The sequence below is a fragment of the Osmerus mordax genome, chromosome 2 (genome assembly GCF_038355195.1).
Source record: "Osmerus mordax isolate fOsmMor3 chromosome 2, fOsmMor3.pri, whole genome shotgun sequence".
Classification (NCBI taxonomy): domain Eukaryota; kingdom Metazoa; phylum Chordata; class Actinopteri; order Osmeriformes; family Osmeridae; genus Osmerus; species Osmerus mordax.
Window position 1 is genome coordinate 14,725,915 of NC_090051.1, and position 23,179 is coordinate 14,749,093.

A 23,179-nucleotide genomic window follows, 5' to 3' on the forward strand; every position below is an offset into this window, starting at 1 on the left:
ACATGATGTGTGATTTATAGTTTGTTCTAGATATAATAGTTTCAGATCCATAGATACTATGTTGCCCACTGGTTAGTTTACAATTGATTAGCTAAAGACAACTGTGCAGTGATATTAATCATTTTGGTAAGTATGTTGTTACCACAAATGTTTAGGGAGGCAGCAGATGGAGACATAAACTAATACACAGACACTGTTTCCAGCTACATTCAACACTGCATTGATGACGTCGTCCCAAAGAAGGTTGTCCGGTCTTTCCCAGAAGCCCTGGGTTGATGCCGCGGTCCGGGCCAACCTGAGAGCCCGGTCTGTCGCCTGTAACTCTGGGGACCCTGATCAGTACAAGAAGGCCAGATATGACGTTCTGAAGGCCATCAAAGCAGCGAAAAGGGCTTACAGAACCAAGGTGTAGTCCATCTACCATGGCTCTGATACCAGGCGCATGTGGAGTGGACTTAAAACCATTACAGACTACAACGGGAGAGGCTACAGTGAGACCCAGTCCTCTGTCCTGCTACCAGACGAGCTGCATGCCTTCTACGCTCGCTTTGAGAGGGACACCACGTCAGTGGAGCTACCTGAAGGCCTAGCCAGTGGCATGCCTACATTAACTGTAGCTGAGGTGAGGCATCGCTTCAAAAAGATCAACCCTCGCAAGGCACCTGGCCCAGACGGCATATCAGGTAGGGCCCTCAGGGGCTGCGCAGACCAGCTAGCAGGGGTCTTCAGTGACATCTCAACCTCTCCCTCAGCCTGTCTGTACTCCCCACCTGCTTCAAGAGGACCACCATTGTCCCTGTGCCCAAGAACACCAAGGTCACCTGCATGAACTACTAGCGCCCGATAGCACTGACCTCTGTAATCATGAAGTGGTTCGAGCGGCTAGTCAAATCATGAATCTGCTCCTCGTTGCCTCCCACCCTGGACCCTATGCACAGTTCCAACCTCCTTGTTAAGTTTGCTGACGACACAGCCATTGTGGGCCTCATCTCTGACAGTGACGAGTCAGCCTACAGAGAGGAGGTTGATACCCTGACATCATGGTGTCAGGACAATAACTTCTCTCAATGTCAGCAACACTAAAGACATGATTGTGGACGATAGGAGGTGGCAGGAGGAGGAGCAAGCACCCCTACACATCAACGGATCCGAAGTGGAAAAGGTCAGCTGCTTCAGGTTCCTCGGGGTGAACATCAGCAATGACCTCCCCTGGTCGGCTCACACGGACAATGTGGTCAAAGCGGCCCGGAAACGCCTCTTCTTCTTGAGGAGACTGAAGAAGTTTGGCATGGACTCAGTCACCCTCACTAACTTATACAGATGCACTATAGAGAGCATACTGACTTGTTGCATCACAGTGTGGTATGGGAGCTGCACAGACAGGGACCGCAAGTCCCTACGTAGTGTAGTCCGGTCTGCTGAGTTCATCATCGGCAGGAAGCTCCCTGCCCTACAGGACACCTACCACACATGATGCCTCAGGAAAGCTGGCAGGATTCTAAGAGACTGTTGCCACATATTCTTCAGTCTTTTTACCCCCAGTTGCCTTCTGGCAGGCGATACAGAAGCATTCGGTCTCGCACACGCAGACTGGACTACAGTTTCTTTCCAAGGGCCATCAGGCTTCTGAATGAACATTGATATGGACATTTATACACTGTCGACACTTACACTGTCACTTCGGCTACTGGTTGCACTTTCAGCTACTGGTTGCACAATCAGCAATATTTCACTAATTGTACCCTACTGGTTAGTATAGGTTTTAAGGTTAGTATAGGATATTATGTGTATTATAGGTTTAGTATACTCTATTGTTAATTATTTTGTATATTTAGGAGGTTTATTATATTATATTCTAGCTTATCATAGGTTTAACCTATGTTCTGAGTACTTATATGTCATGTTATGCCAGGTTGCTTTGCCTTGTCTTGTCCAAAGAATTTCAGTGCCCAGTCTGACCCTTTGTTGTTCTGTGCATCTGACAATAAAATACTTGAACTTGATATAGCCTATGTAATTTGACACCTAAGCACATAACAACCAGACATTCTGGCCAGGTATGCATGAATAAAAACAACATAAAAACAAAACAAAAGGACCATGTGCATCCACTTGTGTGGTCTGCCCTCTTACTTTTTGGCATAGAATATTTTTTTCATCTTTATTCTCTCTTACCCTATTGCCTGGCTATTTCGTTTCAACAAGAGATGCCCCCAGTGTTCTAGAAACAGACACAAAATACGCTAGGTAGAATAAAAAAATAACAAACAAACTGTACTTCTTGACTTGATTTTACGGAGAATTATTAAATAGCCAGGCTATTCAATTGGTCCGGAATGTGCACTGTAATTAAATTATTTTAAAGGATGCAAGAATTATTCACTGGAATTGTGACTTTCGTCATAATATTAATACATTGGATATTTTTGGGCCAGAGTGCCTACTCAAGAAAATCGATTACTCTGTGCTCAACTACATTGATCGCTGCGCCATATCATGTCTCGGGTGTTATTGCTACTGTCTGAATCTGTGTTTTCATGGAATGAGCTGTCAGTATACTGCATCGTAGAGTCCAGCACTGAATGGTGAGATTATCGAATGTACTTTAGGAAAGAGATGGATGCGGTTACACGATTTGTGGGAAATGTACCTTAAATACAGGTATATTTTTATTTCGATTTGAAATTGTGTTTGCGTCAGCTTGCTAGCTCGCTTAAAGCTAACGTCGCTAGCACTTTGCTGGCTAGCCAGGCAGCTGGGCAGTGACAGTAACAGCAAATTTCGTGACATCATCATAGGCCAAGGCCCTATTTGCAAATCAGTCATATTGATTGATGATACTGGTGATAGTTAGCTATGAATCGACAGTCTATGAGACATCTGGCTAGCTAAAATATGCATATCGTTTATCACTTATGCGAGCTAATTAGCTAGAGGTTGATTCATTTTTTACACCTGCGACATTAATACTTTGACACAGCTAACAACGATAGTACACAGGCCATCATATATGGCCAGTGACTAGCCTCAATGCGATGATAATGCTGATAATGGTCTTGCTTATTCTGTTGTAAATAGATGGGATCCGAGCAGGCTCGAGCAAAATGTATGTAGATATGATTATGATGAATATGCATTGTGTTGATGTTGCGGTGGTATGCCCCCAATAGCTAGCGTACATATGTACGCTAGCTATATGCTGTGTTATTGTTGTACTACTGTACTTCTAGCTTGCGTCAACTCCGTGTTAGCCGTTGTCAGATTGTTCTTAACTCTTCTGCCACCGTGGTTGTGTCAGCTGTAACTGATTTACAAAGTGAACAAATATTATTTTAAATGTCTACGTAGTCCTGATTTCCCATGTAGACTTATCAGGATCATCACTGAGAACGTCTCCCCACTTCCTAAAAGATTAGGCTAGCAAATATATGTTGTGGTTTTCCCCCAAACAGTCTTAAATGGCCCACCCACCCACAATCATGCTGAACTGCCTGAAGAGACTGACCTATTTTAGCTTCCAGCCCCAACAAGGACTATATAATTCGTTGTGCAGCCTAATCTTCTTACAACATGGGGCTTTTGGTCCTTTCTTCCAGCTGTGTCAACTTTATAAAATCATAAACAGTTATGATTCAAATGCCATGGTTTTCGCACTTCGTATCATGTGGATTTAGTTTGGGCCTGTAAATATGCAAATAGTGTGCCTCGTCCTGAATTTAAATAGTCATAGTCTAAACCTAGCCAGAGCATAGTTGTGGTTAGACAGAATGGTCTGTTGATGTTGTTTTTTGGAAAAGCCCACAGCAGAGTGTCAAAGCCAGCCCAGGAGGTCTATAGGCCACCAGAGGAAGTGGTATATATTTGTGTGTATGAAAATGAGTGTGTCTTACAGTATCTTCCTGGTTCCCAGGCAGGTCTCAGCCATCACAGACCAGGGTAGGCCTGCCTGTGTCTAGACAGCAGCTGCTGCCTTGGACAGCACCTCAAAGTGGAGCTCTGATTTCGTTGGGAACTTTCCTCCCTGTGCACAGTAAATATTTTGCTGTCTTTTTAGCTGCTCGGTCATGCTTACTAAGTTTGTCTCCCCTCCTCAGAGTCTACACCCCTGCTTGCTTATTGTGTTTTTTCTCTAAGCTCTTTAACCATTGATGCCATCCCAGAGGATCAAGATAGGCCCCGTACTCTAGCAGAGTGTGCTTTTTAGTCTAGGCTGTCTACTTTTACAACATAAAGGAGTATACTGGGTTATCAGTTATCTGAATTATCAGTTACCTGAATTATCAGTTATCTGGATTATCCGTATCTGCTAAACCTAGGGCTTCTGTTTGCTATATTGCCTATGTTTTAAGTCTAGGAAGACACATGCAAAACACATTATAGTTTTAGGAGTGATGTCCAAATATAGCAATCACAGGACTGCATGACTGTACTGATGTTATGTAATCTGTCTCCCAGGATCTGTACAGCTCGTTATTGTGCTTCCCCCTCCCCCTCTCTGAGATGTCACAGTACTTCCTGTCTATTATGAGTTGGTCTTTGTGAGACTGTAGGGAAATAGCATTCAGAGATCATTTCAACCTCTCACTTCGCTCTTCCTGATCAAATCTCCTTCTTATAGGTTTAGGGTGTGGAGGATGCAAAACAGCATGAACCTGTAGAGTGCAGTGGGACATTCACCTGCCACTGCACAATCTGTGAAAAGCTTGGCCTTCTGTAATTCTTATCTCATTCTCTCTTGTCTGTTCATGTTCAGGTGAGTGGCCAGCTAGCCTTGTGTTGCCATGGATGCCTGTGCCCGTATCCGAGGAGTCCCACTTAGGACCCGAGCCTCCATCAGAAAAGAGGTCAGTCTGTCTCTCACGTGTGCTCTTTGGCCTAACGCACCTGTCTCAGTGTAAACAGTACTGTTTGTAGTAGTTTGATCTTATACTCACATCCTGCCCAGAGCAGGGTAGAGGTCCAGATGTTATAATGCTAATAGCTCTGGTGGTTGGAGATGAAGCTTATCTGCTTACCAAATGACTTTTCCAGGTCATAGTCAGGCTAGTGTATCTAATAAAGATGTGTGTGTTTGTTTGTGTGTTTGTTTGTTTGTTTAGACGGTGCGTGATAACGGGGCACAGAGTTTGAAGAGCCTACTGAGGAACAAAAAAGAACTGTGCAGCGTGGGCCTAGAGTTGCAATCCAGAGACGCTACACGATTGACAGAGGTGTGTATTTCCCTACATACACGCACACTTGCATACTAGTATAATAACTCTTTATTTGTAATGGATTGATAACGACTATTCCACCCTTCAGATCCATTTCGTATGTCTTCCTGGTCATTCCGAAGGAGAGGACTTCAATCTGCAGGTGCCCTCCCCACCACCCTTGCGTCTGGTTTTTAAAGCAATTATATAACGGCAAAATACTGTGACATTGGGCTTACATACCAAAAAAATACATGGACGCTATGAAGAAGTTGACTTGTGAATAACTGTACCAACGTCAGTGTATTGGCAGTGACTGTTTGTGTTTGCCTTCTCCCCCCCCCCCCCCCCCCCCAGTCTCTGGCGTGTCTGCCTGGAGAGCTGAGCGAGCTGCTGAGGTCGGTCCACGTGCACAGCCTCAGGCCCGACGAGGTTCTGCTGCTGAAGGACTCCCGCAGACCCCCGGACCGGACGGACCCGGCGACACAGGTGGGCCAGGGTGTTTTCCCCGTAGAAGCGGGGGAGAGGGGGCTGACGAAACAGGGAGAACAGAGGGTGACTGACACTACCGCAAACAGATATCTGACCTCTTCAATCCAGACAGCACCCGCAGAGCTGGGAAAACAGGTCAGTTATCACATGTTCTCAAACAATCAGGTGAAACTGTCTGGGACAGTGGGTGTGTTGGTTTTCTCAGCGGCCGGAGAGAGGCCCTATAACGGTGTGGTTTGCTGTGTGTCAGTGTGACAGTCAGCCCTTATTGGCCCAGTCTGCTCATTGTGGCCCACACAGAAGTGCCACTGAGTGACATATTCTGCTCCTACGACAACATATTAAACCGCAGTCCGACTTAACAGACATAACAATGCTCTTTGGTGATGCTGGGAGGAGGAGGCAAACTCCCGTGTGAATTCCTGTGAGTTTACAAAGACCCAGACTTCCTGACGATAAGCAGGTCTTGTTCGGGGCCTCCCGGGGACCTGACAGACCGACAGATTGCAGGCACTGGTCGACAGCTGCAAGTGCTAGAGTGCGGGCGCTTGGCATAAACCACCAAACGAGCAAGTTTGACATCCGTAATTTGTCTTGTTTCTTTCTGTTTTTGTGTCTGTCTGTCTCCCCCTCCTTTCCCCTCGCCATGCCTACCCTACTACAGCAGTGCTGGCTTAGGACAGTGTGTGTGCTGCGGCACAGCGCCAGCCCCCAGCAGCAGGTGAGTGTGGGGGCCTTAGTGGGCCTGCTGGGCCGCTATGCTGCGGGGGTCCGCTATGCCCTGGAGCTGCAGGCCCTGCACAAGGGCTCATCGGAGCCCAGCCAGCCTGAGGAGGATGACATTAACCAGTCTGTGTCGTCCATCGAGGATGACTTTGTCACCGCTCTGGAGCACCTGGAGGAGGAAGACACTGGAGAGCACGCTTGTAAATTTCCGATCCCTCTTCTCACTAACACGTATCAGATTGACTATGAATTGTCGCACTTACATCTGTCGGTTTAATGTGAATCCTATCTCTTGCACATGTAGGTTTACTATGAATCCTATCTCTTACACATGTATGTTTACTATGAATCCTATCTCTTACACATGTATGTTTACTATGAATCCTATCACTTGCACATGACCCTTTGCATGACAATATTTTTTTTATAACCCCAAGGATAGTGGTTCTTAGGAGTCTGTAGATTCAAATGGCTGTGACTTAGGATGTAGGAGAAGAGTGGTTGATAGTTTTAATTATTAGATTAGCATAATGATGCTGTTAATGTTTTAGGGGATAAATAATGAAAGGAGTAGTAATTTGGCAGTCATTGTCTATGATCAATGTTGTAATGAGGATTATACATAATAACAACATCCTAGTGCTTGTTCATTTGGACGTGTCAGGTGTATGTTTGTTGATCACATATGTCCTTAAATGTGTCATTGCTTATTCTGTATTTCACTACTTACTTGTGAAACCATGTCTGTCTCTCTGTCCAGTCAAATATGTGACACACTTTAACCACTTTATCCCTCGTCCTAACTCCTTTTCTCTCCGTATGTTTGTAATCCCAGCTGGTGCTTCATTTTACAATGGGAACCAGCGTGACGTGGCTTCACAGACCGTCCCAGCCCACAGGAGACGCAAGGACCTATCAGGCTCCCGTGTCATAATGAGCTCCTGCTCCAAGAAGTCCTCAGCCAAACAGAGATCCGCTCCAGAGGTGTCTGTCACTGTCCAGCGTTCGTCGGGCGTCGAATCCCAGTGGTCGCTGTACAGCCATAGAGCCCGCCTCCCTTCTCCTTCGGCCCCTCTCAGCGAATCCGAGGAGTCCGACGGCTCTAGCCCCAGTCCAATCATTTTCCTGGATGAGGTAGGCTACCAGAAGAGTCTCCGTGCCAAGCTGGACATCCCTCAGGTCCCCGGAGGCCCCAGGGACAGGGTGGAAGACTCGGACTCTGAGGTCAGTGAGTTCTTCGACAGCTTCGACCAGTTTGACGACGTGGAGGAGCTAAGCTCCGACAGCTGCACTCTCACTTTACCTCTGGACCCCACCACCACCACCACCAGCAGCAGCAGCAGCGCCGCCATGCCGTCAACCAAGAAGAAGTTCTCCGACGCTGGCGCCAGTGTGTCTGGCTCCAAGTACGTGTCGGGCGGCTGTTCTACCAAGACCATGAACCCCCACCGCTTCGATCACCCCACGCTTCCTGCCAATGTGAAAAAGCCCACCCCGCTGAAGCCAGGTTCACCCTACTCCCCCCATCCCGAGGTGTCGGACTCACCCAGGCCCGCCCGGACCTCCAACGAGGAGACTGGCGGCCCTCTATTCAGCCCTGTCAGTTCCTCAGCCTTCAGCCCGCTGGGTGACTCTGGGGGAGCCCTCGAGTACTTCTGGAAGACCGAGGGGGAAGCTGAAGACATCTCTGAGCTTCCCAAGCCCCAGGACCTTTGCTCCATGTACAAGACCTACTCGGACTTTGCCAGCAGCTTGTCTAAGGAGATTCTTGGCTCGGTATGTGGCTACCAGTCCCCCGTCAGCATCAATGACAACAAGAACCTGAGCTGCGTCTGCCACAAGGAGTTCCAGAACTCGTCGGGCCACCTGATGAAACTGTCCGAGATCCAGGAGACGGTGACCGTCGCCAGGCTGCAGCAGACCTCCCAGTCGCTGAAAGATGGCATTCAGAGGTTCGCAACGGACCTGGTGGAGATGAGCTTGGGGAGCGCTCTGAGGGACCTGCAGAAGGGCGTGTCCTCCTGCACGACTACCCTCTGCCACTTGGCGGCCAGGCTCACCTCTTCGGTCTTCCAGGTGGCCTTCCACGAGATCGGCATGCGCCACGCGTACGTGCTGAAGGAGCGCGCCGTCAACGGCCTGGCCGGCTTCCTGGTGGGCGAGGCGGTGTCGGGCGCCCTGAAGGACTTCCTGTCGGTGAAGAAGCAGATGTTCAACAGCACCGTGACGCGCTTCGCCGCCGACCTCGCCGAGGAGCTGGTGTTTGAGGGGATGATGGAGGTGTGCCAGTTCTCCCACCCCTCCACCCCCCTCACCCCCAGCGACTGGTCCTTCGGCCAGGAGGAGGACGAGGAGGTGGTGTCGTCCTACGCGTCCGACCTGTCCGAGTCCGTCCTCCAGGAGGCCTTCATCGAGCTCTCGCAGACGGACGTAGCCTTCACCACCCGGGCTGCCATCAGCGTCTCTCTGGATAACATTTGCTACGTGAGCTCGGAGGACAACTCCACCACCACTCACACCTGCGCCACCACTACCACTGGACCCCAGGCTTTCCAAGATAGCCTCGTTGAATCTAGCCCCGGCACCTCAGGGGAGGACGGCTGCACAGTTAAGAAGGCTCTCTTCACTGTGTCGGGCATGGCTAGCTGCGTCCCCGTGCCACAGGCCGGCCAGGTTCTCTCCAGCCTCCAGGGCTCGGAGGAGACATGCCAGCGGAAGTCCAGCGTGGCCCACACCTCCCAGACCAGCCCCAGGAGGAGCTGCTGCTCCCAGGGACGGACGGTGACCACGTCCTCTTCCGACACGACCACAGCCACCCAGACGGACCTGCAGCCGGCTGTAGCTCACCTCACCGGTCCCGACAGCGAGGTCCTCGTGGCTGGCTCTGGAGCAGAGCCTTCCTTGGGGAAGACCCCCTTCTACAACTTTTCTGGCAACATGGTGGATATGATAGTTAGCGAGGCCTGTGAGCTGATAACAGCCACTACTAAAGTGAAAAAGAGAGTGGAGGACTGCGCGGACTTCCTCAGCAAGACCATAGGAAGCAAAGGTCCCTCACCTGCAGAAGCATCTTCTCAGGGCTCGGCCAGTGACAGTGGGAGGGAGCGCTGCAGACCTGAAGATGATGGTAAAGACTCGGCGTGTGATGAAAGTGTTCCTGTCAGCAGTGAGTCAGGCTCCGGGACTCCTCACCCTCAGCCGTTCTCGGAGACACGCCGAGTGATGATGAAGGACACGTTGAACGTACCCGGGCCGGAAATTGGAGGACGGGGCGGGAGGAAGATGTCTGCTGGTGACGACGTGAGCCTCAGCCCTGGAAGGAAGTGTAACGGAACGCCCGGTACTCCACCCTCCACCCCACAGCAGCCCAGCGAGGTCTCCCAGGAGAAGCAGATCAAGCAGTTCTCCAAGAAACTGAAGGGAAAGCTGGCCAAGGAGTTCTCCCCTGCCACGCCCCCTTCCACCCCCCACGACCAGCCAGAGCCTAGCCATGGGCCCAAGGACCCCGCCTCTGAGACCGAAAAAGCGGACTTCATGCTCAGGCTGATGAGGTCTCTGTCTGAGGAGGCCGAGGGGAACGAGGAGGAGGAGGAGGAAGATGAAGATGCGGAGGCCAGAGGTCGTGCCGAGAAGTCCGAGCTCCACTGTTTGTCGAAGTCAACTTGCAAGGTGTCCAACAAGGAGGCCATCCACTATGCCGAGCGCCTGGCTTGCCATATCGTCTCCATGGCCACGGAGATGGACACCCTTGGTGGGATAGAGGATGGTGGGAGGAGAATGGAGGAGGACAGGAGGGACAGCGTGGCCCAGTTCTCCGAGCGGACTCTGAACACCCTGTGGGTGTACGCTGGCGAGGTCGCCGGAGAGGTGATCAGCGACGTGAAGAGGATGGTGGGCTCGGGACATTGCCACCCACGAGCGACCAGACAAGGCAAGGAAAGGCCCGGATGTCTCCAGCACCTCCACTCCCACCCCAGTGAGCCCAGCCGAGAAAGCAGGGTGGGCTTGCTAGCTGAGCAGTGGTCCACGGACCTCCTCACCTCAGTCCTCCATCCATCATCTTCCTCCACTTCATCCTCAGTGCCCAGCCCACGGTCTAGCTCCGGACTGTCGTCCGAGTACCCCAGCTGTGAGAGTGTGACGGACGAGTACGCTGGCTACCTCATCAGGGTACTAAAGAAGGAGGGGGGCAGCAGGGAGCTGGTGCTAGACCAGTACGCCAGCCGTCTGGCCTACCGCTCCATCAAGCTGGGCCTGGCCCATGCTGCCCGCAAGACGAAGCAGAGACCCTCCACTTCCAGGCTCCACTCGGCCCCCAGGAGAGCCCCCGGCACAGAGCTATGCTCGCCCAGGGACAGAGCCAGCAGAGGGGGGTCCCCTTCTTCGGATGAAGCCATCCAGTGCGTGTGTCGGGACTCGGAGGACTACATGGAGATGGTGAACTTTGCGGAGTCTCTGGCGTACGACATCACTTGCGATGTCGCTCGCAAGCTCCGCCTGTCGAGCGCGCGTCTGCCCAAGTCCCTGACCGACTCCTGTCTGTATAAGAAGTCGAAACTAGAAGACATGACGGAAAACCTGATCAGGAACTCCTTCTCCTGCCCTCTGCTGGCCGAGGAGGGGAAGAGCAGGCAGTACCACAGCACCGACAGCCTGTACGACGGAGGATACAGTAGTGGAGTTATGCAGGTAATCGAACACTATGCCAGGAAGATAGTTGATGACACCCTGGAGATCACCCTGGCTTCTGCAGGGCGCCCAGCTGGGGAGCTCCACAGTGCCCAGGCCCAGGACAGGCACTCCCACACCCAGAGGCTGTCGGAGGGAGCAGGGCTAAACAGGTCTCTGGGGGAGATGGAGTGTCCATTCTGCAACAGACCCAGCAGCAGACTCCTTCCCCAGCCAGGCCAGATGAGAAGGAGGCAGGAGTGTGAGGGTGGGTCAGACCGGCTCTGCGGGCTGGAGATCCCTAAGATCCACATCGACCTTGATCGTAGAGCAGCCTTCGCCGAGGAGATGGTGTCTACAGCCATGGAGACCGCCAAGAGGGAGCTAAGCAACACCAGCCTGAATGCTGACAGCGGTATAGGACATGACGGAGCAAGTTTCGCTGAGAGCCTTACTGCTGAGATCATGACCTCAGCACTGTCCAATGCCTGCCAGACCGTTAACCTCAGGTAACACACACACTCTCTCTTTCACACACACACACACACACACACACACACACACACACACACACTCACCCCCTGAATCACCCTTGTAGATATGTGTGTACTTTTCACACTGTTATCTTTATGGTTAGCTGGTGTTTTGGGGGGGGCCGTGATGAGCTTTTTAAGAATTAGCTTCTTTTTTTAAAGTGATTTTAGTGTACTCCACTGAGGGCTAAGACGGTTAAGGCTTTACCCATTGCCACTCCACTCACTGTTCCTCCATCCCTGTTCCCATGAACTGCAGCTGTCCAGGTAGGGAGGCCACAGAGTCGACGGTCTCCCAGCAGCTGAGCCTGAGCGTGGGGGACGACAGCCTGGGCAGCTGGTCCAACCTCAGCTTTGAGGATGAGCACCCAGACGAGAGCAGCAGCTTTCTGCACCTCAGTGACAGGTGTGTGTTTGTGTGTGTGTGTGTGTGTGGGGGGGGGGGGGTTCATATTGGATAAACCCCCCCCACACACACTCATCTCGATAGCTTGACTTGGGGATGGGTTTGAGGATGAGTTTCCGGTATGTTCCTTATGGAAGAGCCTCTACCCAGAAGCTGCTTTCAGATCCAAGAGAGGGGTTTACAAAGTGGAAGCTGCTGGGTACAGGCCTCTGGATCCTATCTCCCCGTCACCTCAGCAGTAATTCTTATGTAACAGGCTGCAGGTCATTGCACTAATGTCTCACTTTTGGACACGCTGTTTCTTCTGAGCACCCTTTTCACCAGCATTAAGTGACACTAACCCATACTTAATGTTCCGTGTTGACACTGGCTAATCTGTCAGTTAAACTGTTGTCTTGGAAGACTTTTGTGACAGGAGGCTAATGTGTGTTTGAAATTTGTTTTAAATTACCTTTCATAAATCCTAGGTTGTGAGTGAAGAGTCCTTCGAGACTGAGTCGAGCGATACAAAACCTTGTCCATGTTTAGTGTTAGTTTTAAGTTTGCGGCATTGGCCCGTGACTGTGGCAGGACATAAGGGCTTGTCATGTCAGGGCCAGAAACATTTATGGTTTGAGAACCCCATGTAAAGATGCCAAAAAACAATATCTGACATGATGAAAATATTACATTACATATTGAATGGCGATGTTGTAATAGATTTTGTACTGGCGTTTTAACCAAATTTGACTGGGAATGTTTGGGTTAATGTATGTAGGTATAAGGAACATAACTGTTTCCAGATTTTCATCTCTTTGTGTCTGTCTCTTGTGTCTGTCTCTGGGATGGATTTAGGTTTCTGTTTTCAGTGACATCACCCGGTCTCTAGTCTCGGGGTGGGAATGGCCCTGTTGACTCTTTTGGCACAACCATCTTGTCTCTATGGAAGCAAAGCTAGTCAACATTTCACATTCTTTCCCAAGATACCAAGCGAAGTGAATATGTGAGCCAACTAGTTATTTTGGCCACAAGGTATAAAAATATTTTCTAAAGGTGTGTCTGGATTTGAGCAGCAGCCTCCTAGCTTCAGGCGTTAGAAGAGCAAAAGTGTTGCATTTGTAATTCAATAATTCCCTCTTAAGAGCGCTCAGCGGATGCAATTCAAGGTACTTTTTAAGAAGGTATCAAGTCCTGATGTTCTCATTTACCACCCTGTCAACGCATTCCTCATTCAGACAAACCACACAGAGACTATTTTACCTCAGGTGACAACTCAAGGAGGGGAAGTTAGTTGTATTGTTTTCCTGCACTTAGAAACATCTTTCCTCAAACACCATTTTACTTGGTATTGTATGCAGGTTTGAGCCAGTCGGGTAATCACTGGTTAATTATAAAGATATCCAGTTTATTATTTTTACAGCTGGATTATCCAGGATGATCCTGTTCAGGGGATTAGCTCAAGGCAAGAATAATATAACCTCATAGTCATCAGTGCACAGTTAAACTGTGATCAGTGGCTCAATAGCAGTCATTGTAGCATTCATGTCTCATTCTCGAGAGCCTAGCCCTATTTTTGAGTCCTTACTTTAACAACGGATGGTCGCCCTTGTTTTAGGTTTAGCTTTTGTGTTTGCTCAAGAAGTCAAAACGGCTTTCCAGTCTGTCAGCAATACCGGACATTATTGTTCTAGACAACTTGGAGGTGTACAAAGACTGGTGTGTGTGTGTTCCTATGTGCTAGGATTGTCTAGCGTTGGCCAGTGTTAAGCAACCCGTTCTCTTGCCCCCTCCCCAGCAGCAATGGGAACAGCAGTAGCTGGAGCAGCCTGGGGCTGGAGGGGGAGGTGTGTGAGGAGCACCTGTCCTTCTCCCCCTCTGACAGGTTGGTCACCAGCTAACTCTGCCATGCTAACATTGCTAAGCTAACCACATGATGTGGCAAGGGGGGGTTGGCCTAGGATGGCATAACGAAGGATCGGGCGAACGCGATCTGTGATTTTCAACACAGAAACCAGGAAGTAGGCTCACTCCTGATGGACAGAGCAGTGTTCATATCGCTCCATTTAGTTCCATACAGTGGGGTGTGATGGGAACTCTTCACTGGCATGATCTGATCCTTTCTTCTGGCATTCTTGGGGCTTCTTACCGTGCATGTGCGGCCTAAGAGTTTCGAATTAGTTTAGTTCCTGACTGTAGAATGAGGGCACCTACCCCCCCCCCCCCCCCCCCCATTTGTTTGCTTGTGTCTTTGTCTGTGTTGCCGTTTCCCAGTGTCACTGTCCCCTGCATGTCTCTCCGGGTGCCTGTCTGTCTGGGTGCATGTACCGTACAGCATGTCCTGTCCCTGCATGTCTCTACTCCTCTCGTCAGTGTTAGCTGTACGCTGATCTGCTATTTACAAAGCAATATTGTGCTTTGGTTTTATGTTGCTATGGAATGGAAACTTTGTCAACAGAAGTCTTTCATCCCTTGATAATAAAGTGTAATTTAGATGAACATACAGATATTGATACGGATACACAACATGAAATGATATATCCCCGTGGAAAAAACAGACTTACTTTGGATCAAGTAGAGTGCACTAAACTGTTCCCTTGGTGACCATTAGAAATGAACCTAACGGAGAGCTAAGCTCAGGCAAATCCTGTATAGGAAGAGGCTTGGCATGCTGAACATAAAGCCTTTCTCCCTGTCCTCTGCATGCACTCAAGTCTCTCTCTTTCCTCACCTCCTCCCTGTGTCCTTCTCTAACCGCTGTGGTATTTCTCACACGACAGTGACTGCACTGAAGATAAGGAGACTGAAGTCAAGGATGAGTCCTGCGGTAAGAAACAGACCACCAATTACCATCACTATGTACCAACTACATCATGTGTGTTGGGTAAAAAAGAAATAAAAACCCTCTACTTTGACACTGACATGAAGCTAGAAATCATTTTAGTAGCAGACAGCAATCGCATAGACCATGTGTAGCAAGGCTACAGCACACATAGGCATCCATGATCGCGTAGACCGCTGCGATCGACTCGGGGTCCCTCGTCGTGAATGTGGAGTAGTTGGCCTTGGCTCGATGTGCGTCTGCACAAGGAGGGGGATTTCACCACCCCCACATTCTTCACACTACCTCTCTTTCAGGCCCTGTCGAGTCTGTGCAGTGTTTGTGCGCGTGTGTGTGTCAGTCCATTCCTCAGCGGGTGTCGGTGTCTCCCGGCCTTGCCCAGTTTCCGAGCTTGGGAACCAAGCCCACCCTGTCAGTACAGAGCAGAGCAGCGCAGCACAGGAAAACCTAACACGCACACACTGGGCAGCAAGGGCCACAAGGCTGGGCTAGAGAGCCTAAGAGACAGGGAAGTAGCCGCACGCAGGTTGTCGAGCTGTGCCTGTCCATCTCTGAGACTGTGTGATGAGGTCGAGTGTGCTCCCTTCTAGTGACTGTGCGTGTGGACAGGGGCCAGTCCCAGCCTCACAGAGCCCTCCTGATGCTGAACTCTGAAGTCAGGGAGACCAACCTTGACTTCCAACCGCCGACCTTCGACCCTCAGCTCCGGAGCATGCTACAGTGGGCAGCGGCCTCCATGGCTGATCTGCCCCTGGTGCAGCTGGGTCCTAGTGCTGACAAGGAGCTACAACAGGTTAGAAGACCTATGGCCTGCAAGTTAAGGAACTATCACACATGATATAACCTAAGCCTACTATGACTTAACAGTCAACCAGAGTCAATAGTTCCTTATAGGCCTGTAGTCCTTCTGTTAATATCCATGTTTGCTTTGAACCAAATAGTAGAAACACAACCCTGTGTTTTTGTGTATTAATGCAGGTTTTCTTCTTGCTGACCTGACACAAGTCTGGATTAAGTTTCTCTTTCTGCCCTCGGTTTGCCCTTGCAGCTGCCAGCTGTGGTCCAGAGGCTGTGTGAGAAAGAGTGGAGGGTGGGAGAGCTGCTCCAAGCTCTGCTGCGCTACTGTGAAGAAGCCCAGGCTCCGGGCCAGTCCGATCCCAGGGAGGAGCCACCCCAGGCGGGTAGAGGACCCCACCACACGCCCCTCTTTCAGTGGCTCCTGGAGAACGCCTAGGCTGGCTGACCCTTAACTCCTCCCCCCTCTCTTTCCCCACCGCCCCCTAACCTTCCCTCCCCAAGCTGCTTCTTGTGTCTCTGTGAACCCTGCCTCCCAGTGACCTCTCTTACGGAGGCCTCTCCCGCTGCAGTCATATGCAGAGCCAGCACAGCTGCCAGCCCCATCGCCTTGTACTGTGGAGCGTATTAATGGTCCCCTACAGGGCGTTGCCCACTCCGCCAGCTAGGGGGCGCCATATTCACTGCATCACTTGCCTCCTAAACCCACCAAGCGCGTGTGTGTCTTGCATGCCGTGACATCTGTCGTTTTTTTTTTCTTCTCTCGTTTTGTTGCTGTTTGGTTTTGTTTTTTGCTATTAGGCCGCATATCACATGCTGATTAGCGAGCGGTCATTTACACCCTTCTTGCCTTTGTGTTAAACCCGCACACCCTTCCCTTTCTCATGGAGAGAAAAGCTGAGAGAGAGAGAGTTAGGATTAACCCCTGACCTTGTTACAGTCATAGACAGACAGAAGACTTGTCCATAATCAATGAGAGAGAGACAGAGAGAGAGACAGAGATAGAGACAGAGAGAGAGACAGAGAGAGACACAGAGAGAGACACAGAGAGAGACACAGAAAGAGAGAATAGTAAAAAAAAAAGAAAATCTGTTTGGGAATCCCCATGGCCGCTGGATGGGTGATGTCACCCACCCATAGTTCACCTCTGTGGTGGTGTTTCCACATGTTTTGGGACCAAACAAATCCACACACTTTCTGCCCCACCTTCCATTATCAACACTGGAAGGAATTTGCACGTGTTCATAGTCACATAAACTTTTCAACCCTGGCATGTCTTTTATATAATTAGCGTATTAATCTAACAGCAATCATACGTCAGTCTTGATTTCCCCAAAACTGTTGGCCTCTTGCTTGGGATATAGATGTGTTCTTCACCCAAGTTTCAAACAAGATCCATGTGTTGCAGGCCTGGTGATACTCGCCACCTTTGCAATCAAGCTCACCTCAAGGTATTTTCCTGCTTAGATGTAAGTCTCAAGGAAATAGACCATTTCCCAGTTGAGGAGAGAATTATGTCAAAAAACTTCCTGTGTAGGTATTATTCTAACAGTCACCACGTTGACTGCAAATCACTCATTTGTACTCTAACTACAGATTATATCATTCAAATATAGACAATGCATCTGCCAGTAGTAATTTGTATGCCTGATTTGCTACGAAGAGATTTTATATGTTTTTAAAGTTGCCTAAATCAAACATGTGAAGCTGCTGAACGTCATGAAGGAAGCCTTGTTATTAGTAGACTGCATTGCCAAATCTGGTGCACCTAGGATGACATTAATCATCCATGCATGTGTTGCCCCAGTCTGGAAGTCCTAGTACCATGTGTGGGCTATCAGGGGTTATCTGGAGCAAGGGCTCTTATCCTCTGACTGTTGGGAAGATCCCGCGACCACAGATAGACCAGCCCTTAATTAGAGACACGTCCTCCTGGTTGCACCTCTAGACCACAGCTGGCAGCATGTGCATAGCTCAGCACCAGCATTGCACACCAACACACCCCTTCCACAAATCTGACCACCACAACTTACGCACACACCGCTGACACGTAAGACTTACCCCCCCAATGCAATTTCACAACACGAATGCACACCCTGTTACTCACCGGCTCTAATGCGGCCCTTCATGCACTCATAGAGGAATGCTTTGTAATGAGGACCCACACAGGATGACTTGTCGAACCGTTAGTCTCTGACTGGACCAGAGCTACCTAAACAGCAAATGTTTCAATTTACCACATCCCTTAGTATGAGTTATTGATGATCTAAAATCGACAGTCAGTGAGACATTTCCCGTGTTTGAGGGCTCTACCTCCGATTTGTCCACACTGTAACATACCATGGCTGGTCATTCATCGCTGGCAGTGTTCAGTGTCTCCATGTTCACCATCACCAGCGGAATATTCTACTGACCTTTGACCTACTGTACCATTCGTGAATGAGCCCCAGTGCTGCTCCTGCTGTGCCCTTGTCCCCTGCTTCCTGGTAGCAGGTCCTCCTAAGCCAAAGCTGATGATTTGTGTATTACTGCTGATGCTGTAGGCTGCCAAATGTTCCACACATCTGTAACAGTATTTGTTTACAGCACACATAGATGTATCAGAGCTCTTTACCTATGCTTATCAAATGGCAGTTCCAATGGCACGCTTGTATTATAACTGGTATTAGTAGAAGTTAAGGGGAAAGCAAAAGTGATACTCTATGACATCAGTGGAATGTATTTGATGTTATGGGTTTTAAGAAAGTGTGTGTGAGAACACAGACAGTCATAAATCCTCTCAGTGTGACATTTGTATGATTAGTTTCGACATCCATTTAGACAGTTGTCGTCCGTTCTGTACATTCCTGCCCTTCACTATGACATCTATGCGCTACTATATTGTGGTATTGAAAGCCGAATGTGTCCCTGCTGAGAAGTGACTCCCTTGTATAAGATCAGTCTATTTTGTTACTGTTGTAGTTGGCACAGAGTACTTTTTACCCACTACTCCACTAAACGTGGAAAATGTACTGGCCCCCCCCCGCCCCCTGATATTCTTTCTGCTTCCTTGTATAATCTTGCCACATAAGTATATTTAATAATTTATATAAGTTATTATAACAGTGAGTACATTACTTGTCCCCCGTAGTGGCACCGCTAAATAGTTTACACGTTCTAAGCTTGAAGTTGAAGCGCTATACATTAGTCATTGTTAAGGCTGTGTGTGAAAATAAAGCTTTTTTCATGTGCTATTGGTGTCCTGTCCTCTCCTTACCCACCGGAATCATTTTACACTATGTTGGTGACACTGTGTGCTTGACATGAATGGAACACCATATGTATACAGTAAGCCTTAGTTATGGGAGTGTTTCTTTTAATAACTGTACATCTCTTATAGATTTCTCTGTGCTCTAAACCTCAAAATAGACTGGTAACCAATTCGGGACAGAACATGGACTGTACATTATGACGGGTTGAACACCTGTGGGAAAAAAAATCTTTCAGATGCTGCTCATGACAGATGTTCAGGTCCCGATGTGGCTCAACGGAAAGCACAGTGAAGACAAGAGTTTTGTTGTCCTTCTCTTGAGATAGCCCATTAGTCATTCAAGAAGAAACAGATTAGTCATCAAAGCCAAACCCTGCTGCTCTTGTCAATGTTACAGTACATGGTCAAGTCTTCTTGCCGCCTCACAAAAATCCATTGTTGCCGTATAATGATATGGGTTCCTCTGAAACACACACGCACGTCTATGTAATTAGGGCTCCGTACAATGCTCAGGGTTTGCTGTAAGCTGACGACACTGTGTTCATGGAATGAATGGTGGTCTGTTAGACCGAGAGAGAAGGGAAGGTGTGGATGGAGCAAAAGACGAGGGGGTGAATGGAATGTGGGGAAAAGGAGCAAGAGAAAGGAGAGGCTCATTGAAGCCCTAGACGTGATACAGGAGCTGTGGAATGTGTCACAGAAGCAATCTTTTTGATCTCCAAGTCGATCCTGACAGATGGGTGGAGAATACCCAACGCGACCACACATGGAGCCGTTTTACTCATTCACCGTTTAGCTACAAACATCTTTTTATGTTTGTAGTTCAAAAGAATTAGCTTTAAAAAACTGCTTTTCCTGGTGAAGTTTTGATTAAATTCCCAGTTTATAAATACCTTTTCGAAGCACTCTGACATATTACATGTGGTGGGGAAGAGTGTGGTCAGATGGCTGAGCGGTTAGGGAATCGGGTTATTAATCATAAGGTTGCCGGTTCGATTCTTGCCGTGCCGAATGACGTTGTGTACTTGGGCAAGGCTCTTCATCCTACTTGCCTTGGGGGAATGTCCCTGTACTTACTGTAAGTCGCTCTGGATAAGAGCGTCTGCTAAATGACTAAATGTAAATGTAAGAGTAGTCAACATCGAGTTATTAACAGTCGTAGCTGAGTTATTGGAAAAGAACAGTGAGTCCCCACTCACTTTCCAGTTTGATACATTACATAGGGAAGAAGCACTACCAGCAATATTGTACTTTCTTCCTCCTGCCTCCTTTTCACTGTACTGTGGGAGTTAAATGAGTCGGTGGGTGAATAGTTGCCCACAACAGTGAACAACCAGGTTGAGAATCTAATCCTTTTTCATCTTTAACCACAGAAATGCTGGATGTGACCACAATTGAAAGAGATCATGATGCTGACAATTTCTCAATGACTATTGGGATTGGTACCACAAACACAGGAACTAGAGAGGGTACAATTTGTAGGAAATTGTAGGGTGTGTTTGCTTGCGTCGGTTACAGATGGGTCCGTCCCATTAAGTTTTTCCCTTCTAGTGATATTTTCAAGCATTTAGCCTACTCATATTGCATAATTCATTAAGAACCCCCTTTGAAACAAGCTATTGTAGCAACGTTGTCATCGGCAGTATTTCAGATGCAATCGCAATTCAAACAGTACCATCTGCTAACTGAAAATATGCCCCCAAAAACTTAAATAAGCTTGACATTTATTTAGGGGGAAATGGCTAAAGCGCCGGAAATAAGAATGTTTCTTTTGACATAAAGTTTAGGGTGTGGCATTGAAGACAGCGACGCACCACACAAGCTGCTTTAATGTGACATTATTTACTGTACATGCAAGTCTTGATTTGCTTAAATGTACATGCAATTTTTGTATTTTTATATTGTAAATTACTGCAACTTATATTTTATTTTATATTTTATTGTATAGTTTATTTTAATCTAATTCCATTTAGTATTGCTAGTTATGTACCCTTAGTATAGTTAGTCCTCATATTAAAATTTTAGATTCCTATATGTTTAATGTTTGCACCTTCCTGCCAAAGCAAATTCCTTGTCTGTGCAAAATTTCATGGCGAATAAAACCCATTATGATTCTGATTCTTATGTGCTGCTATAGTAGGCTACACCACGACATGATACGATACTCGCTGTGCAACAGCACATCTATGCACGTTGTATCCATGCGTCGTTGCTAACGTGTGCTAACGTTGTGACGTAGGCTAGCACTGAGTTCCCTTTGTTGACACAAGGCACTTTTTGCCACAAAAACTTAATTTCAGCCTAAACTGTGCAACGGAACGTAAATAAAAATACAAGCAACTCAATCGCTACCAAGACGAAACTTTTGACACCAACGTTGTCTATGTATTCCAAATATTGACAGATCCTTAGGTGGGCAAAAAATAATAATAATATATATGTGAGAACACATATATTATTCGGCGAGCACAACCAAATAGAAGAGAGGAATATGTTCTCAATATTTCTGTACTGGTGATGTGTAATTGCCTGTAGTCCAGTAGAGTTGCTGCATTCAGCACCTTGTTGACTGATATAGAGGGCACGCCAGACTCCCCACCAGGATCTCAGGCTCTTCTTTACTTCAAACAGGCTGGGTCTGGCTCGGAATCCCCCCCGACCCCCGCGGCAAGCCATGATTAAAAGGCCCTATGACATCACTCTCCTCCCAACACCAACAAACGTCCGGGTTGCTGGGAGAGTCCAAGAGACTGGAGGAGGGGTCATGGAATTCATGACATACTGGGTCTAGTGCTTTGTGTCTGAGGGGTAATTCCAGCTACATCATTCTACATCATCCCAGCCATGCTTTTGTGTACTGCCGTGAGAAAAATACCTTTTCTTAATGGATAAGGACATATTTTATTGTAGATGACATCCTGTGGGTGTTGAGGTCATTACAGAATTCAGACAACTGCACACACATCAAAGGACAGGATGATTACTGGAAATAGAGTCTTATGAACATAAATTGCCACCTGCACTGCATGCTTTTTTCCAGCATCCCCATGTTGTAGAAGCATCCTAATCCTTTTGACTTCATGAGTTCACTTGGAGTAGAGTAGAGGTGTATAAGGTTCCAGGGTATCAGCCCACCAAGTCTCTTATTACACACAGTGAGCTCTCCCCAGCAACCTGTCTCTGTCATTAGCTGTTTGTTTCCAGGAGTGTGTTCTCACTCAACAATGTTCCACTACAGAGAACCATAACAGAACTAGCAGGAAGCCATCTGAGCTGGCCAGTGGAACAGCAACATGCATGTGTTATGCAAAATGACTAAATGTAAATGTCACGTGTTGGTGGATCATGGTTTATGGGTGTGTTGTTCTTGCGGGCTGGGCCCCATAGAAACCGGCGATGGTTGTGGTCGCTCAAGCTTTTCCTCCAGCCCCTGTGGCACTGGACACACTCCGACTGTGGCACCGGTGAAAAGGAACGCCGTGGGAGAAGGAGAGAGAGGGGCATGAGAGCAGAGGAGCAGCTGAGTCACCTCGAAGAATCATTGTTTATCCGAGGATGACGGGTTGAGATGAGAAAGAGGGGACCTTTCGCAGAGGGGAAATATCTCTGTCAAGTGGGACGGCTGCTTCCCACTTGACAGAGGGGGGGGGGGGGGGGGGGGTGATTGAAAACAGCAGATGAATCTGGTGGACCTGGAAACATAGAAAATAATTACAACGGGAACCGCGGCTAATCATTTTGTTTGACAGACGGAGACACAAAGACTCCTAATGGTTTCCCAATGACGTGTGGATGTACGTGGGTCACTGCTTGAGATTAAGGGGAGGTACTACAGGTGAATAGGAAAGAATAAATCCGGTTCTTCTATCAAAATGAAACTTTACCACATGGATATACCCAAAAATATAAGATATTTTTGTATTGTGACTTTTAGTTTACCCTCCAATAAAGTATGCAAATGACGTGTTTTCTCATAAAATATGCGCTAATTTGCATACAATGTAGAACACGGCAACTCCATCATAGATGAAGTCAGACCGTTTTGGTTTGTTTTAATGGGATCAATAACTAATTGTTTAGACTTGTTCAGAGGCTTTTGTCAAAATAATGTTTTTCAGTTAATTATGTTGAAATGCACTTGACAAGTGCTAAAAAACTAAGTTTTCGCCTCTTTTTTTTGCATATAATACCACATAAAATGAGATTGACAAAATATATTTGAAAATCCCTCTGAACATGTCTAGATATTCAAAGTACAAAGCAGTATGTAAAATTGTGTGGCTTTACCTATTATGAGCC

At 48.0% G+C, this 23,179-nt stretch overlaps 1 protein-coding gene across 4 annotated transcripts; it reads left to right on the forward strand.

The window, feature by feature from the left end:
• The first annotated feature begins 2,536 nt into the window (after positions 1-2,536).
• akap11 (A kinase (PRKA) anchor protein 11) lies at positions 2,537-16,651 on the forward strand. Of its 4 annotated transcripts, none has more exons than XM_067255132.1 (12): positions 2,537-2,661; positions 4,754-4,844; positions 5,100-5,210; positions 5,302-5,355; positions 5,550-5,681; positions 6,349-6,610; positions 7,246-11,587; positions 11,871-12,017; positions 13,795-13,878; positions 14,774-14,820; positions 15,426-15,628; positions 15,884-16,651. In XM_067255132.1, exons 2-12 carry the CDS (start codon positions 4,782-4,784, stop codon positions 16,067-16,069), a joined length of 5,631 nt encoding a protein of 1,876 aa, XP_067111233.1. In that variant the 5' UTR covers positions 2,537-2,661; positions 4,754-4,781; the 3' UTR covers positions 16,070-16,651. The 4 variants fall into 4 exon arrangements, with proteins under 4 accessions (XP_067111233.1, XP_067111232.1, XP_067111234.1 ...); XM_067255131.1 differs by lacking the exon at positions 2,537-2,661 and adding an exon at positions 3,956-4,030; XM_067255133.1 differs by lacking the exons at positions 2,537-2,661; positions 13,795-13,878 and adding an exon at positions 3,956-4,030.
• The last annotated feature ends 6,528 nt before the right edge of the window (positions 16,652-23,179 follow it).

Bases quoted from the DNA above. Each gene is read 5' to 3' on its own strand.
- akap11 (XM_067255132.1), top strand. From the start codon at position 4,782: ATGGATGCCTGTGCCCGTATCCGAGGAGTCCCACTTAGGACCCGAGCC. The intron at 5,211-5,301 runs GTGTGTATTTCC...TCCACCCTTCAG, and splicing joins ACGCTACACGATTGACAGAG to ATCCATTTCGTATGTCTTCC. The intron at 6,611-7,245 runs GTAAATTTCCGA...TTGTAATCCCAG, and splicing joins AGACACTGGAGAGCACGCTT to CTGGTGCTTCATTTTACAAT.